This window comes from Gadus macrocephalus, chromosome 12, assembly GCF_031168955.1.
Source record: "Gadus macrocephalus chromosome 12, ASM3116895v1".
Lineage (NCBI taxonomy): Eukaryota > Metazoa > Chordata > Actinopteri > Gadiformes > Gadidae > Gadus > Gadus macrocephalus.
Genome location: NC_082393.1, coordinates 11,932,593 through 11,948,815, shown reverse-complemented (window position 1 = coordinate 11,948,815; position 16,223 = coordinate 11,932,593). Strand labels below are relative to the sequence as shown.

The 16,223-nt window shown below is 42.0% G+C and overlaps 1 protein-coding gene across 4 annotated transcripts; it reads right to left on the bottom strand.

The window, feature by feature from the left end:
- Window positions 1-374: 374 nt before the first annotated feature.
- rabggta (Rab geranylgeranyltransferase subunit alpha) lies at window positions 375-15,349 on the bottom strand. 4 transcript variants are annotated; one of them, XM_060066887.1, is made up of 18 exons: window positions 15,075-15,346; window positions 14,736-14,776; window positions 14,510-14,620; window positions 13,941-14,065; window positions 13,622-13,809; window positions 13,155-13,400; window positions 12,914-12,997; window positions 12,689-12,771; window positions 10,792-10,887; window positions 8,905-9,010; window positions 8,734-8,785; window positions 6,373-6,461; window positions 6,179-6,267; window positions 2,373-2,489; window positions 2,122-2,235; window positions 1,819-1,906; window positions 718-931; window positions 375-620 (listed from the first exon to the last, which is right to left on the bottom strand). In XM_060066887.1, the coding sequence occupies exons 2-17, from the start codon at window positions 14,736-14,738 to the stop codon at window positions 783-785; spliced, it is 1,740 nt and encodes a 579-aa protein (XP_059922870.1). In that variant the 5' UTR covers window positions 14,739-14,776; window positions 15,075-15,346; the 3' UTR covers window positions 375-620; window positions 718-782. The 4 variants fall into 4 exon arrangements, with proteins under 4 accessions (XP_059922870.1, XP_059922869.1, XP_059922871.1 ...); XM_060066886.1 differs by having other exon boundaries at window positions 722-931; XM_060066888.1 differs by having other exon boundaries at window positions 730-931.
- Between the last annotated feature and the right edge of the window lie 874 nt (window positions 15,350-16,223).

Below are 16,223 nucleotides of genomic sequence, written 5' to 3'. Positions count from 1 at the left end.
GTAACTCTCGACTCGGCTCCTCGGCTATGATATGGCAACAATGATGCAACCTAGGGAGTGCGCGTCGCTAACGTGTACGATTGTTTTACAGTCAACGAAGATAATGTTTATCAAAATACTAATTTGAATGAAGGCACAATGGAAAATGTAATTGAATAAAGAGTCTAATTCTAAATCAAATATTTACTTGAGTAAGAGTAGAATTAGACATAACGAAACTTTTTTACTCATTTGCGTTACTTGCAAAGCGTTACTACCCACCTTCACACATAGCGCCAGTGGCTACATGAAACTTACTGGTATCTAGCTATAAACTGCTGTGCTGCTTTAGAATGATAAGGAAGGTCGAACGTCAATAAAACCAAAACAAAAGAGATGATCAGGTGGCCAGAGTTGCAATTTATTGGTGAATAAGAGATTAAAATGTGTGGAGTAGGCCTACACCAACTTTTAAATTGTAAATCTACAAACCATGTTATAAAGCAAATGGCAACTCAATGCTAATCCTTAATTTATCAGTTACTTATTTTATTCTTCAAAATACAAGTTATCTGTAGTTCTGTTGTGAATACAGGTATTCTTGCTCTTTAAGTGGTTTGCAGCATGCATTTTGGCGTCGTCTTACACACACACACACACACACACACACACACACACACACACACACACACACACACACACACACACACACACACACACACACACACACACACACACACACACACACACACACACACACACACCACCACTACTACTACAACCCCCCGCCCCCCAGGGGCACATCACAGTTGGAGGTCCGTGACTGAGGGAAGCAGCTTTGCGATGTCCGACAGGAAGTTGGCCATCTGCGTGACGGGGTTGCCACGGAGATCCAGACTCCTGAGTTTAGGACAGGAGGCAAGCAGCGCAAGGTCTTCAATCTTGGAGATTTCTGCACATTCAGGGATGAGGAAAAACACGGCCATGACTGAGTCCTGCATCTCTGGCTGTTGAAGTACTTTTGAGGGCTGACCATGAAGCGAAACTCTATCACCATCAGTAGCCATTACCTCTCAGAAGAACCTTACCTGTGAGCTTCTTCGAGACATAATGGTTGCTGGTGATGACAGCTGGCTGAATGATTGAAGCCCTTATATTAACAAAGACTTGCTTGTGTCTTAAGTGGTATTAAAAATCATACTGTACTATGCAGATTCCATTAAACACCAACTTCTATCACATACTGAAAATGTCAACCATAGCAATTATGAATAGTTCCCGTAATGTTTATTCTGTACGTATTTTTGAGCTTTAAAAAATTTTAAGTTCTGCATTTTTCATATTTATCTCTTTAAATATTCTTATCTGGCTCATGTTTTATTCAATATCTCACTGACATCTGGCCCCAGGCAGATTTCCAGTAGATTTGGCCCATGTCAGGCAAATTGCCAATATTTATCTAATATGGGGGAAAATGAATACAATGACTGTAGAGTGCCCATCACTGTGTAACATTTTTCTTTGCATTGACTGAGACAGAGGCATTTTGGTCTGTGCCAATTGACAAAACTCCTTGGGAAGCAAAAATGAACCGAGAGGTTCCACACTTATACACGTTTGTGAATTGCTCTGGCGATGTCAGGCTTATGTTTCAGTGCACGCAAGCACACGCACGGGACAAGCCCATCAGGCGTAGCCTAGAAGGCTACACCTACAATCATTGAACTACAGTTAAAATAACATAACCCGTTTATCCAGATGAATCATCAGTGCCTCGGAGTCAACAGCTCAAAAACAAGCATAGATCAGTTTTTTCTTCTCAAACGCATTTAAGGATACTGTTATTCTTTAAGGAAATTTCCTCCAATTTGGGAAGCTGATAAACCCCTTCTAAATCTTCTATGGAATTGTTATCGGCTTCCAAGACCTGGAATAGAGAGAATAGATAAAGAGTCAGAATTTCCTGTACAGAAGACATGATAAAATAATGAGTCAGTTTTTAACTACATCGTTATGGATGTGGAAGTGTTTCCACATTAAATATGCCTGTATAAATCCTATGTTTGCAGATTCTTGCAGACATAGGAGCCTTCGTCTAGTGTATGTTTATTTTTTCATCAAGTATTTGTTACTCAGTTCTACCTCCAGACACTGTAGCATACAGAACTGAGGAGGCAGCCTCTCCAGCTCATTGGACGAAAGGTTAATATGGGTCACCAATAAGAGCTGGTCCAGGTGGCAAAGAGTGCTCAGCTTCTGTTTAGATCGACAGAGAATAGAGACCCCTTTGTATTAGAGCCTTGCATTAGAGCTGAACATTATAAAATTAAAGATTAACAAATTCTAAACAAGACCAGATGCACAGTCACACTCAGCATGATATCATAACCCACCTTGTTTGAGATACTGAAGACCCGTACCTCTGCATACTCCATTTTAAGAATTGTGTTTTCAATAATGAATTTACTGCACAGGTCACCGTAGTAGGCAGACCGCATGGAATCCACTTCCTGGGGGAGCAATCAAGTCACGTTAGTGTTTCCCTTACTAAATACTCTATTGCCGCTTTTCCACCGCACATGTAGCTCGACTCGACACGACACGACTCGACACGGTAGCAGCGCGTGTCCTTTTCCACCGCAAATAGTACCTCCGGGACGTGGGCGGGGTCGGCTGCGCGAAAGGGCCGTGACGTATTTTTGTACGCGACGCAAACAACACCTACGTAACCCACACATGGACAACAATGGAGAACATCGATGCGATGGTATTCGTGTTCGTATTATTAGCTGGCATGTTGAAGAAGTGGAATATGTTGGCTGCGGCGCTGCTATGGCCGTTACCAGCATGGTTGCCATGTCGCTCTCGTGACTTCGTCAAACTCTCTGGCCAATCAGTGGCCGGCCGTCTGCCGACGTCACCTTTTAGCATCGGCTCAGCCGCTTGGAACCTAGAGCGAGGCGGTACTAGAAAAAGCAGCCACTTCAGGTACCAGATACCATGTTTTCGCGGTGGAAACGCAAAAAAGGCGAGCTGAGTCGAGTCGAGTCGTGTCGAGCTGGTACCATGCAGTGGAAAAGCGGCATAAGTTAATTAGATGGTGAAGTGAACAGCCCATCATGCAACCGGTAGAGGCCTTTCTCGGGTCCACCCAAAATTTTAAGAATGTGTACCCGACTCCTAGAGGAGGTAAAAGTATAGATCAAAGGCGGTAGAGCCGATCAAACCCAAAATAGAAAAGGTTCTAGTTTTAACACGCTCTTGATCCAAATGAGGATCAAGATGTATAAAATAGCCTTCAAAGGAGGAGTTGTAGCCAATATTTATAATTTGATTCTATAATTTGTGTTTAGTAAGTGAGAATGAAATAACACATAATAACAGCACTATTACACACAGCATTATCATCTTAATTGCGGCGAACGTAGGGAAGAACCAAAGGAAGGGAAGTAGGAAGAGGCTTTTGTGGGAAATGTATTTTCAGAACATTGCTCTCTTTGGCCAGTGTTGGGAAGGTTACTATTAAAATGTATCCAGTTACAGAATACATGCCCAAAAGTGTGATATGCAACGTATTCCGTTTCATCACTCAATCCGAGTATTGTATTCTGAATACTTGGATTACTTCCATTGCATTTTATAAAGGAATGCGGCATCAAATCCTGCTTACTAAACAGGCCAATTCTGGTGTGTTCTTCTGTTCAAACTGGCTGAATGTGTTAGGCCCAAGTCTCCCTGTAAGTGAACTATTTATTGTAATTTGCTGTAGTGGAACAAAGACTATAAGAGTATGTACACGCGAAAGATATTTGATATTGCATCCAACATTTTTTTCACTGAGCTAAGTGCATAGGTGTTGCCTATAAAATCGCCTTAAAAGAAAGAAAGAAAGAAAAGATTGTTCAATTATCGGCATTTTTATGTGTGTTTTCCAGCATACGTTTTATTTGTGAATTCTGCCAAATTCCCAAACGGTCCGACAATTTGCTGCTAGTCTTGGAGTTACCGCTAATCAAACATTAATTCCCATAATGTGCGCGGCTGAGTCTTACGTCCAAAGAGGCATATGCTTTGGAGAACTGGATCGGACCGAGGTGTGTTCACTTTCACATCTCAAGCGAACCGTACCAGGGTTTGTTTGGAAGCGAACCGAGACAAGCGGTTCAGGGAGGTCTCGGTCGGCTGATTTGGTTCACATCGAAGTGAGGTGGTTTCATTTACACCAACGCAAACGTACCGAACCAAGGGGACCCAACTCGTTTAGTGCACACTAAATGCTGTTGGTGTGAAAGCACGAATAAACTGCTGAAACAGAAGCATCGTCATGTAATCCATTGTTTTCAACAATGTAACTATTCTAAATACCAACTATTTAAATTGTAACTTCAACGGACTACAGTTAGCTATAATTTGTATTCTGAATATGTAACGCCAGTACATGTATTCCGTTACTCCCCAACACTGTCTTTTGCAGTACACTGCTCTCTCTCTTTACATCAGGGATGGGCAACTGGCGGCCCGCGGCCCGCATACGGCCCGCATCCTCACTCAGTGCGGCCCGCATCCTCACTCAGTCAGGCCCGCACATAATAAAAAAAAAAGAATAAAAAAAAGAATAATAATAATTGATCGAGTTACAGAAAACTCGGTCAAGAAAGATGAGAAGAATTCATAGAATTCGAAGGCAAACCCATGCGTCTAGTTTGCTTAGAAGCGATATCAGTCATTAAAGATATCCACTTAAGTCGCCACTACAACTACCACAACTGCTTGTTGGGTTTGAGTTCATTGAGTTGTTGCACTTAATGTTGGGCCACTGTTTTTCAGTTTTTTTACTTCATTGAATGATGTATGTGAGCCCTTTGCACTGATAAAAATACTGACCATTCATGTGGCTGTTTGAGCATGGAAAACATGAAATGAATGTATGTTGGTTCAATTAACATACCGTACATAGGTTATGATTCTGCATGATTTTTTAGGTAGTGGCCATCCCCAAAATGCACCAGAATACAGGAAATCATATTTACCAAATTCAAAATTGTGTAGCTTCTCTCCGCTCACGTTTAGTTGAAGTGTGCAGTCATTTGGCCCTCCGATGGTTATGATGAAAAATGTGGCTCTCTTTATCATGAAAGTTGCCCATCTCTGCTTTACATCCTACTAATTGTACACCTACAGCAGTCGGTTGCACCATCAGAACGTAAAGCCGATCATAAGTTCGGGTGTAAAGTCTGCCTTAACCCTACGCTCGACGTAGCTAGTGTCAAACTAAAAGGTGTTCTAAATTTTGGTTGCACCACCATAACTTAAGTTGTAACGTTACTAGTAGTGCATAAAGTGTACCAGTGTCGCTTTTAATGACGTTTAGATAATTTCAAGCCAATCATTGACAGATAACAATGTAAACAGGAAATACCGGCAAGTTTCCACCTTACCCGAGTGAAGACGCGTTAGCACCCAAATGAGAGGGCAAACAAAACAGTTTCAGTCATTTATTCTCTAAAATTTGCTTGGACGGTATAGGCGTGAGGTTAAGCTATTTGATGGCGGATTTTATAATAAATAAATAAATATAATATTCCGCCCGGCAAAACCGAAATCGCGCATATAATTCAACATCATCATAATAAAGAAATGGATCGATACGGTCACGGACAATCCGTTCCCGGCGCAAATCGCATTGAAACTCCTCTTCCCATTGCTCAAAACGAATAGCCATCTTTACCCTGCGTTAGTGTTGAAATCTTTTTACGTTTTTTTCTTTTAACGGTTCTTTATCGTTAGTATGGAACTTACACCAGCTAGAGGCGAGGTGTAAAAGATAAGTTATAACTTAGTGTTACGTTGAAACTATCTGCTTGGTGCAACTGCTATTTTTTTAGTAGAGTGTAAAGTCGAACGTTTGGGTGATTTACGTTCAACGTAGCCTAAGTGGGACCTTACGTTCTGCTGGTGCAACTGGACCCTGGAGAATAACTGTCGTCTAAGAAACCATTGTTACAGTCTCTGGCTTCACTAAAATATCTGTGACCAATAACATTTGTCAGAATGACTTCACTGTACCAAGCATTTAGTGAGTCGTATCAGACCCCTCTTGGGCGTGATACAATTTGGACTCAAATCCCCTCGGGTCGGATTTGAAGTTGTGGTGCAGGGTTGGACCTGTAGAAGACCTCTAGTAGCAGCAATGACTTACTTTCAAGGTCTGGAAGTGAGCCAGCGTCTCCTTCTCGTAGCCCAGGGGGTCTAGCGCCCTCATCAGGAGGACAATGGTCAACAGGCACCCTGCCAAAGGAATGGAGGATACGAAGTCCAAGAATCACAAACACAATGCGGCATGGGCGGATCCTTGTTGTGTAATATAGTGCAGCGGGACCTAGGCGGACGTACATTTATTCAGAGGCTCCAGTTCTTGGAGCTGGTTGCAAGTTTGCAGCTCAGACTGCAGAACTGATGTCTTCTCCACCGACAGCTCACTCCTAAGCACACACACACACACACACACACACACACACACACACACACACACACACACACACACACACACACACACACACACACACACACACACACACACACACACACACACACACACACACACACACACACACTTAAAGACGAACTACGGTCTTACGCTTTGACATGGTTAAGATAGGTCTGTTGGGGATGTACATCCCAGGTCACAGCTGAAATTAATTGCTGTAAACACTATGTCAATTGGTAGACATTGCTGCAGTATTTACAATTCGGTTTAATAGAGGACAACAACTCAGGCCGGGTTCCGTTACAGCAGTGGTTCTCAACCTTTTTTGAGCAAACGCCCCCCTGACCTTACCCTGATCCGCTGCCCCCCCCCCCCAATAAAAAAATAAACTAACAACCCCACTCACACTCGTGTTATATTGCTTAAAGTTCTCAATGCATCGTTTTTCATTGATTTTCCGTTGGTCACTAATAACAAAGAATGCCCTCTGAGTCAGTTTTGTTGCAAATTTTTTTTTATGAATATTCATGACATGCAAATGTCTCACCTCTGATTGGCTAACACACACACGAGAGAGAGAAGAGAGAAGAGAGAAGAGAGAGAGGTTGGATTGAACATTCATTCACCGTGACCGCGGTGCAGGCACTCCCGCGACTCCCGCAGTGCCCCGTGAACGAATGAATGAATGGCCCGGGATCCACAGGCCGGGCAACGCGGACTCCCCAGAAACAGATCACGGGCAGAGGCCTTATTAGGCCTATATATTTTGTGTGTGTGTAATGCAACAGCCTTTTTGTGGAGGATTTCCTATTTTTTTCACCCAAAAAAAACAAAAACAATGAAAGTTTAAAATCCCCCCACAAAAATGGAATCACGTTCCCAGCGCCCCCCTAGGTTGTGCGAACGCCCCCGTTGAGAAACCATGCGTTACAGCATAACTGCATATAAATATTTTATTTCAGGAAACACATTGTTACCAGGCCAGTAGCCTCATAAATCCAGAATGCAAATGTCCGACACTATTCCCGAATATCGGACATTTGGAATATCTTCCAGGCGTTATTCACTAATAATTAAATAATCACCAAAAGTCCACATTTACACGACAAACGACACAAACTAAGTTGCTTCAATAAATGCCATTATTAAATTAGCCTAGGCAAAAAAAACATAACAGCCATTCTCGGCAAAAATGGTAAACGGGTAAAAAATAATAAATTCGATAATTGCAATTCTTGCAGGCTACTTTCGGCGCAACTTCATGGCATGGAAGTGCTCCTCTGCTCGCGAAAAGTTGAAGTCTTTCAACCCCGGCCCAAGGCCCGATATGCGCATCAGCCTCGTCACCTTTTCCTCAGCTAGGCGGATTCTGATAGATGTTTTAATCCTGTTTTGGAGAGAAAAAGCTTGTTCCAGAGGAACACTGGACAAGGGGATTGTGCTGGCGATTTTGGCAATATTTGCCCAGTCGGGAAAGATTTGTGCGTTCACACCAAACGCGACGGGGAGACAAGATCCCATACAAAGTGAACGTAGAGACACGTATCGGGCGAATTTTTCGCGAGAGAAAACCGGCGACAAGTTTTGATTTGTTGCGCCACACTTTCGCTGTGCACAGGCGAGCGCGTTCACGAGGATTTGTGCCGCGACAAATTCTCTCGAGTTGAAATATTTCCACTTTGACGCGAATTTCGCGTGATGACAGCCAATCAGCGTTCAACAGCATGGCCACTGAGTGACATGTGTATGCATGTGCGGGTGCACCGCGCGTGTTTATGCATGCACGTTCGTGTTTGCCTCCCTGGTGAGCTCGGCCAGGAACCGCTACTGGATTTCATATGCTACTGATTAATTCATACATAAATGCGAACTTCTTTCTTTTCTTTCTCGGACATGTGGGCCGTTTACATTTTATTATACTGGCCATGCGTGCGTGCAATCGGCCAATGTCCGGCTATAGCCGGCTAACGTGAACACTGGCCGGTAGATAGCCTTTGTCACGACGAAAGGAGGAGATTGTGGGAAGCCTGACACGACAGCCGGTGACCAATTACAAATCACGATTCAAGTAAAATATTACAAATGTCGGAAAAAAATAAACCCTGGAATATATAGGAAATCAATGTTCAGACGCTTTATAATAATAAACTAAGGGTTTTAGCATGTACTATTCCTTTAGGCCTCAGAAAATGATGTTCCAGTAAAGTAATTACAGTCAATCGATTCCTAACATTTTTGGATGTCCACCACTTTACATATAAACATACCTGAAAAGCTCCAGGTCAGTGGCAGAATCCCGGCACCAACTCTGGGATCGACCTGTGGAAGGGAAAGTGAAAGATGGAGTCGTCTTATAAATAAAGATGGCGACAGTGTGCGATCATACAGCTAAAAAGAACACAACATAGGAAAGAGCCAAGATTTCTGCAAGATCCCACCAGTGTAGAGTGCGCAGTCCCTGTGCGTATGATTCTCCGTCCAGTGCACGGTCAGGTTATGCTCATTGCCAATGTCACTTATGGTGGCAGGGGGGAGATCACAGACCTAAACCCAGGTTAAGGTTCTGCCAACTGTGATTAAAAGATTATCGATTAAATTTTCCATCCTCTCCACCATGTCACATTGCTTCATGTCAATTGTTAAGCGGTAGAGTTTCTAGCGCCCTGAAGGGCAATGCCTGTTATTCATTGGTACGTATTTCCCAGTTGTAGGGTTGAAATCATACGTATTTATTTCTGTATATATCTTTTACTATTTAACTGCAGAGGATTATTAAAACCGCCCAAAACATCATCAACCAACAGCTACCTACCATGGACACCATCTTCAACTCCCGATGCTTGCAGAAGACACACAACATTATGAAAGACTCATACCACCCTGCCAACTATCTGTTTGAACTGCTGCCCTCAGGGAAACGTTACAGGTCCATCAGAACACGCACCACAAGATTCATAAACAGTTTCTATCCCAAAGCAGTCACCATACACCATACTACCATACTACCAACTCTGACCTGAAAATAAATCCACTAGTTCCGACAGTATTAATCCGTGACGTCCACATGTAATGCAATGCTCAGCACTTTACATATTTGTACTACTATTTTAAGGCATACTATTTTTTTTACTATTTTTTAGGCATACAATGGCACTAAGTTAACGGTATAGTAGTGTATGACGACATGAATGTAGTGAGTGAACGAAATGTTGAATGTATTTTCTTTATTTATTTATTATTTATTATGTTACCTTTTTAAATGAGACCAGTACGTGAGTGCACTGAATTTCGTTGTACTTCTGTCCAATGACAAATAAATATATCCTATCCTATCCTAATGCATTAATTGCAAACTTTTCCAAATCCGTCAATTTCAAACCCATTCCTCACTAAGAAAACATTCTCAACTATCACCCGCTCCACTGTATACAGAGGTGAAAGGTTGTGGTGTTTAAGGATATTTTCGGGATTTTTTAAATCGTTCAGATTTCAGAGAGTCTTGGTTGCACAAAAACATATCGGGTCAAGCAAAATGTAAAGACAAATCTATATTCCTCTGCATGGATCCTTTCACAATATTGTTGGACACTTACAATAATCAGAGCCCGACAGTCGCAAAAAAAAGCACTTTTAGAGGAGGTACAATGAAAATATTGCCCCATAGGGTTACAATGCAGCCTGCTTCGCTCCTGCAATGGCTGAAGCTCTCTCGCTAACCGATAACGGGTGCCTGGCACAGTATTCTAATGATGTCATTTGATATGGTTTAAATTAGTCTTCTTAACTGACAAACATCAAAATTGCAAACGTGGATGTTCGAAGAAGAAGCTCAAGGAGGAGTAAATTATCCATCGTTTCGGTTGATTTGTAACTTTTGAAAATAATCTGTTTACCCGCCTGGACTCATTTGGATTATAAATATTAATAATTCCAAAACAGTCGTATCAGAGAGTGAATGATTTTTTGAGATGTATTCCAATGGAAGTTTGATGAATGGTGAAATAACAGGCAGGAGGCAGTGAGCTGCATTTAGAAAGAGTCTACCTGCGCTCTGTTTACAGAGTGAATCTAAGACTTGTAGTTTCCCTAGAGTGTATTCCCGTTAATAACAGATGTTGCAACCATTATAAGTATGTTTCAAAGCAAGCGTCCCCACTGTTACTGTAGTATAAAAAAAAAAATCTTAAATATACATTCAACCAAAAATCGCAGCTGCATGGGCCAAGCAGTGGGTCAACCTGGCTTGTAATGCACTGGCAGACACAGTGCATCCCATGTCCCCTAGCGTTCCTCATACCACTTGATCAGATAGATCCAAAGGATACCCAGACAGGGCTGTGTCTCAAGCGTGGGTGGACGCTCCTCCATTCCACTTGCTGGGGCTGCCCGTCGAGGACCAGCATCAGGCCAACAGCCTGCCCCTGATACAGGGGAACACAGGAGAGAGTCAGTCTCACATCCCATTGTTTAGCAAAGGTCACACGTCAAAAACCATGCTTCACTACCCCATGTCCGACTCCGACAATATGGATAATGACAATAAAGGCCCATCATGTTCAGGGTAAATCAATGTCTATTAAACCTCAGTGCTCCGGTATAGAGTCGGCATAAAAAGAGTGTGGGGGGTGGATGAGAAAAAGAGTTTAGATTCTCTGCCCGATCCCGACCGGACCCGCGGGCCGGGTTGGGCCAATATTTCCCACCACTATCCTCGAGCCGGGTCAGGCCGGGCCTTTGATCAAGCGTTTCTGTTTTTCTTTTCTTTTTTAAATCATTGCTTTATTGGCCTAATCTGAGGAGAAATCTATGCCACAAACAGAAATATTATAGGCCTTTATTACACGGGTATTCTCAATGCCGTGGAACATGCGTGGGTAGTAGTCCGGTAACATGTCAACCCCAGCGTCTTCGGTTGCTAAGCGACGTCTACGACTTTGGCAGACTATTTCTCTGCTGATCAACACTATGAATGCTGGTAACGAATAAATTGTAAAAAGACACACCATGTGAAGTTATTGTTTGGTTTTGGCAAGTAGCCGTGTAATAAGCGGGATAATGTATAGAACATCGCCGGTCATTATCGAAAATAAGCCCCTTCAGGGCAAAGCAAGACACCTCGCTGCACGTCGGTGTCCTGTTCGCCCTGTCGGGGCTTATTTTCCAGATAATGACCGGCGTTCCATACATTATCCCTTACATATATATTCAGCAGAGTAGGGCTAAGTAACAAATGTGTACAAAGTTACACATGTATTAAAAAAATGTCGGGTTGAAATTGAGCTCGGGCTCATAATTATAGTTAATGTGTCGGGCCGGGCCGGGCTCGGACAGAACGTGCACGGACTCGGGCCGGGTCGGGCTTGATTTTTTGGGCCTGATCTAAGCTCTAATGAGAAGGGGGATATGTATTACGTCATATTAATAAATAAAGAATAAATCTGAAAAGGAATATTCACAATATTTACAGTGCAACTGTAGATTTATGGTAAATAGTACATTGATGGTACACTGGCCCCTCAAAGCTCTTCACAATTTGTGCCTCATGTTCACCCGTTCATACAAATGCTTGCATGTCAACCATCCAAGGCAACAGCCAGCTTGTTGGACGCAGTAAGGGTTAGCTGTCTTGCAAAAACATCAGTTACAACAACCGGTCATGACTACTGAATGTTTGGATGCCCCTTCCTTCCTTCGTATTGCAGACTATCAAAATAGAACCAGAAACCTAAAGGTCAATGCTTTCTTCTGGCAGATCAGTGAGCCAGGGAAAACTGGTGTGCCTTTGGGCAAAACTAGGGAGTGCTTTGACAATTTGGGAGATTCAATACATAATCTTTGACACAAGTTATATTTAGTTGTATTTATAATTTCATTACCGATTAATTGTTATACGTTAGTCAAATTCTAACACCATTAAAATAAATACATAAATGACAAATAATGCAATTGCCTGTCAGATGTTGATGTGTATGCATACTTTATGGTAAGTCTGCTGTGCGAAATGTTGCAACAATTGCCAATAACATTGGTGTTGCATTTCCCCTTTAACTATAAGTTGGTGTCCCTGTAATATTGTTAATTGTGGTGTGCCTTATCTGAAAATAAATTGGGAAACACCATAGAGAGGTATGGTAATTTATGGAGCTGGTGTTTTTTGGTGGTTGGTATATTTCTTTGAGGTGGGTAACTTTTTCTAGGAGGACATCATGTGAATAAACTCACGTGAACTGGCTTGGAGAAACACACAGCCACCCTCTCCTCCTCTCGACTGACGTACACACAGCTGATCATCTCCTCCCGCTCCGCTGTGGGACAAAATATCTTAAGAACATGTGACATAGCCATGCAGAAACTTAAATACATTTTTTCAGGTAATACTGACACTGATAACAGAAGATGCGTGCTGAAAGGCATGCAACCAGGCACTATATGCGTATTGACACTCACCTCTGCCCAACAGCCAGCGATAGTAGAACCAAGCACTCTGGTCATTGGGATCCGTGAAGAAGGCATTCTGCACAAGCTCATATTCTAGACACACAAACGCATACACAAGAAACAAAGTTTAAAAGTATATTAAAACCACCAAGGAGGTTCGGCAATGTGACAACATTTTGGCAGCATCCCCTGTCTGTATGAAACCACAACAACATGGAGACATCTGGTTGAGGAACTGATTCCAGCATACCTTTGAGCAGCTGCTCCTCGCAGACACGATGGCTGTTGGTCCGTGGGGAGGTCTTGGCCAGCTGGGGGGTGGGCGAGAGTGGCTCGGGGGACTCCAGATGCAGCAGGGGCAGCAGGGTGCTGCGGTAGTGCCAGCTGGAGTAGTTGGAAAAGTTTGAGCCAATGAGGCGATCGGTGAAGCGGAGCTCCTGATCCACGGCCACGCCTGACATCCTCACCACCACCCGCCTGTAGTCCCAGCAGTGAACTGGGCCGCAGGAAGTAGACGATAGTGAGATCAAACATTTTCAGCACTTCATTATAGAGCCTCAAAGAGAGGAAAGCAGGTCAAATTCGCCATAAAAGAAGAAAATATAGGAAACCCTCTACCTATTCTCTTTAAAGAGTGAGTCAATCCTCATTTGAAAACTGTATTGACTAAAAGTACATTTATTTTTTATTCTCTCGCTTAACCTTTCCCGTACTCACAGTTACGCTCGTCCAAGCTGAGGCAGCGATCGCATAGACTCAGTTCTCTGACCCAGTCAGGCCGGGGCAGACGGGCTGAAACCCAACCTCGGTGGTGCCAGCTGCCATAAGACTTGGGGTTCTGCCTCAGACAGCGTTCCACAAAGGAAAGTTCTGACTCATAGATCTTCTGCACATCGTCCTCCTCTCTGCGATTGGGAGAGGGAAACACCAGACGGACATGGAAATTGAGTTATTGAAGAGTTAACACTGTAAAGTTTACACGGCAGAGTATGGATTGCTGATGGATGTATAATTAATTTATCTGTAGTTAGCTGACCTCACAGTCTCCAGATGCATCAGAATCTCTCTCCTGTAGTTCCAGAGGGTTGAGAAGTCAGGATTGGACGACAGCAGCTGCTGTGTTAACTGTAGAGCCTCCTCATCCAAAACCCCCTCCTTCCTCTGAAAGAAAACACATGTTCGTGTGAGTGTGCGTGTCAAAGAGAAGCCATGAATTTACAGAGGTGATAGTCTGAAACGCATAAAAGATAGCCTTTCGTCAAAGTAGGTCAGAAGCCGTCTAGCTTCATATTATCCATTAATCATGCGTTACCATTAAGCTGTAACACATGCCATTCATCATGTGTTACAACAATGCCTTGCCCTATGTGACACATTTGTGGCAATCCATTCAATTATAAATGTGTGCGTGTTCCGATATGATTTCGTAAATCAATGAGTTACTTCAACCCAATTTATTTATCCAGCTCTCTTGTTAATGATGGTGTGCAACAATATAATAAAAATGCATCACTTAAATATTTAACCATTAACATCTGCAATAGATTCATATTCATTTGAAATAGGGCTAATAAATGATCTCGGCACTCATGACTGCAGACATACCTGACTGAAACAGACATCTCGTGCTGTTACATATAGCTTTAGTTTCTTCTCTCGTTCCTTCCTTTTCTCCTCTTCCTGCTGCGCTGTAGACTTTATCTTTAACCGACCGTGCTGCCAAAGAACCACAATAGGAACCCATCATGTGTTTACGGTGATTTGAATTTAGTTTGGCTATGCCTTTTCCATAAGCAAATTAATGAACTATAATAAATAATGCGTCGCCTACCATTCTTTTTGGCTGCAAGAGCTGCTTTTGAAATGCTGTATCTAAAAATAAAAAGGGAGAAGTAGATGCAGAAAGATGCATTTCTAGGTCCCAAATGACGGAAACGTTACTGATAAATCAGAAATTGATCAAATTATACAGCAGCAGTTTGGACGGATAATCTGATAACCAACTCATTATATTGTTCATGTGACATGTCATCGTATATGTTAAAAGTGAGATGATAAATTTGAAATGAATCTAACGTTAGAGAATGTTTTGTTGTCAATCATTAACACTGGGTAGGTAAAATGTTACATAGGCATTAACTTAACGTAAGATGAAAGATTAATTACTTACCTCTACTATAAGCTGATATCTTCGTTCAATAAATATATTGCAGAAAACCTTTTGATTTGGCTATGTCACTGTAGGATAAATAACTGCAAGTTTTACTTCCGTCTATTTAAAATGACGTCAGGAAAGAGATCTTGGCGATGGCCGTTTCTCACTGCCTCGCCTGTAGTCATTACAATATAAACAATCAGTGGCTTGAAAAAGATTCTATGAGATTGCCGTTTTTCAATTTTCCTATATAGCCTATTATTATATTATTGGAGTAGGCTATTGATATAATAATTACGAACGAGCGAGAATAGAATAGAAACACACACGCCGCACACACACACACACACACACACACACACACACACACACACACACACACACACACACACACACACACACACACACACACACACACACACACACAGAGACACACACAGAGACACACACAGAGACACACACACACACACACACACACACACACACACACACACACACACACACACACACACACACACACACACACACACACACACGTTTCCTCCATCAGCGATTTATACAATATAAACAAATTATATATAAAACAAAACCCCTCTTTCATTTTAAAATAATAGTATGTAAATATGTAGAATAGGCCTCCATCTTTGTTATACTTTTAAAATGTTCCTATATAGCCTATCTTACACACTGATATTTTAAAACAGGAATGCAAAATGCATCCTGGGATATTTAACGCTCCCAGGTTTTTACGACAGTAGGGGAGAGCCGGGTCGATTGAAACACTTTTCAGTTAAACGTCTTTTTCAAAGATGACGTTACGTATACAAATAATTTCAACATGTGATCAACAACTCACATGTATGTTATCTTAGTTACAAGTGTAATTTAATACATATGTTGGATGATCGAGCTGTTTTTTAACTTTGAAAGTAAGTTGACATCTGTTTCAAACGCCCCGCCTAGTCGTGGACGAAGTAAACCAATTGTGTACTTAAGTAAAAGTACAGTTACATTGCATTGAATATTACTCAAGTAAAAGTAAAAGTATTCACCTAATTTTTTTACTTGAGTAGAAGTACAAAAGTATCTGCCTTCAAAAATACTTAAGTATTAAAAGTAAAAGTATATATTTTTTTTTTTACTGTCATATCAAAACCCCTACTT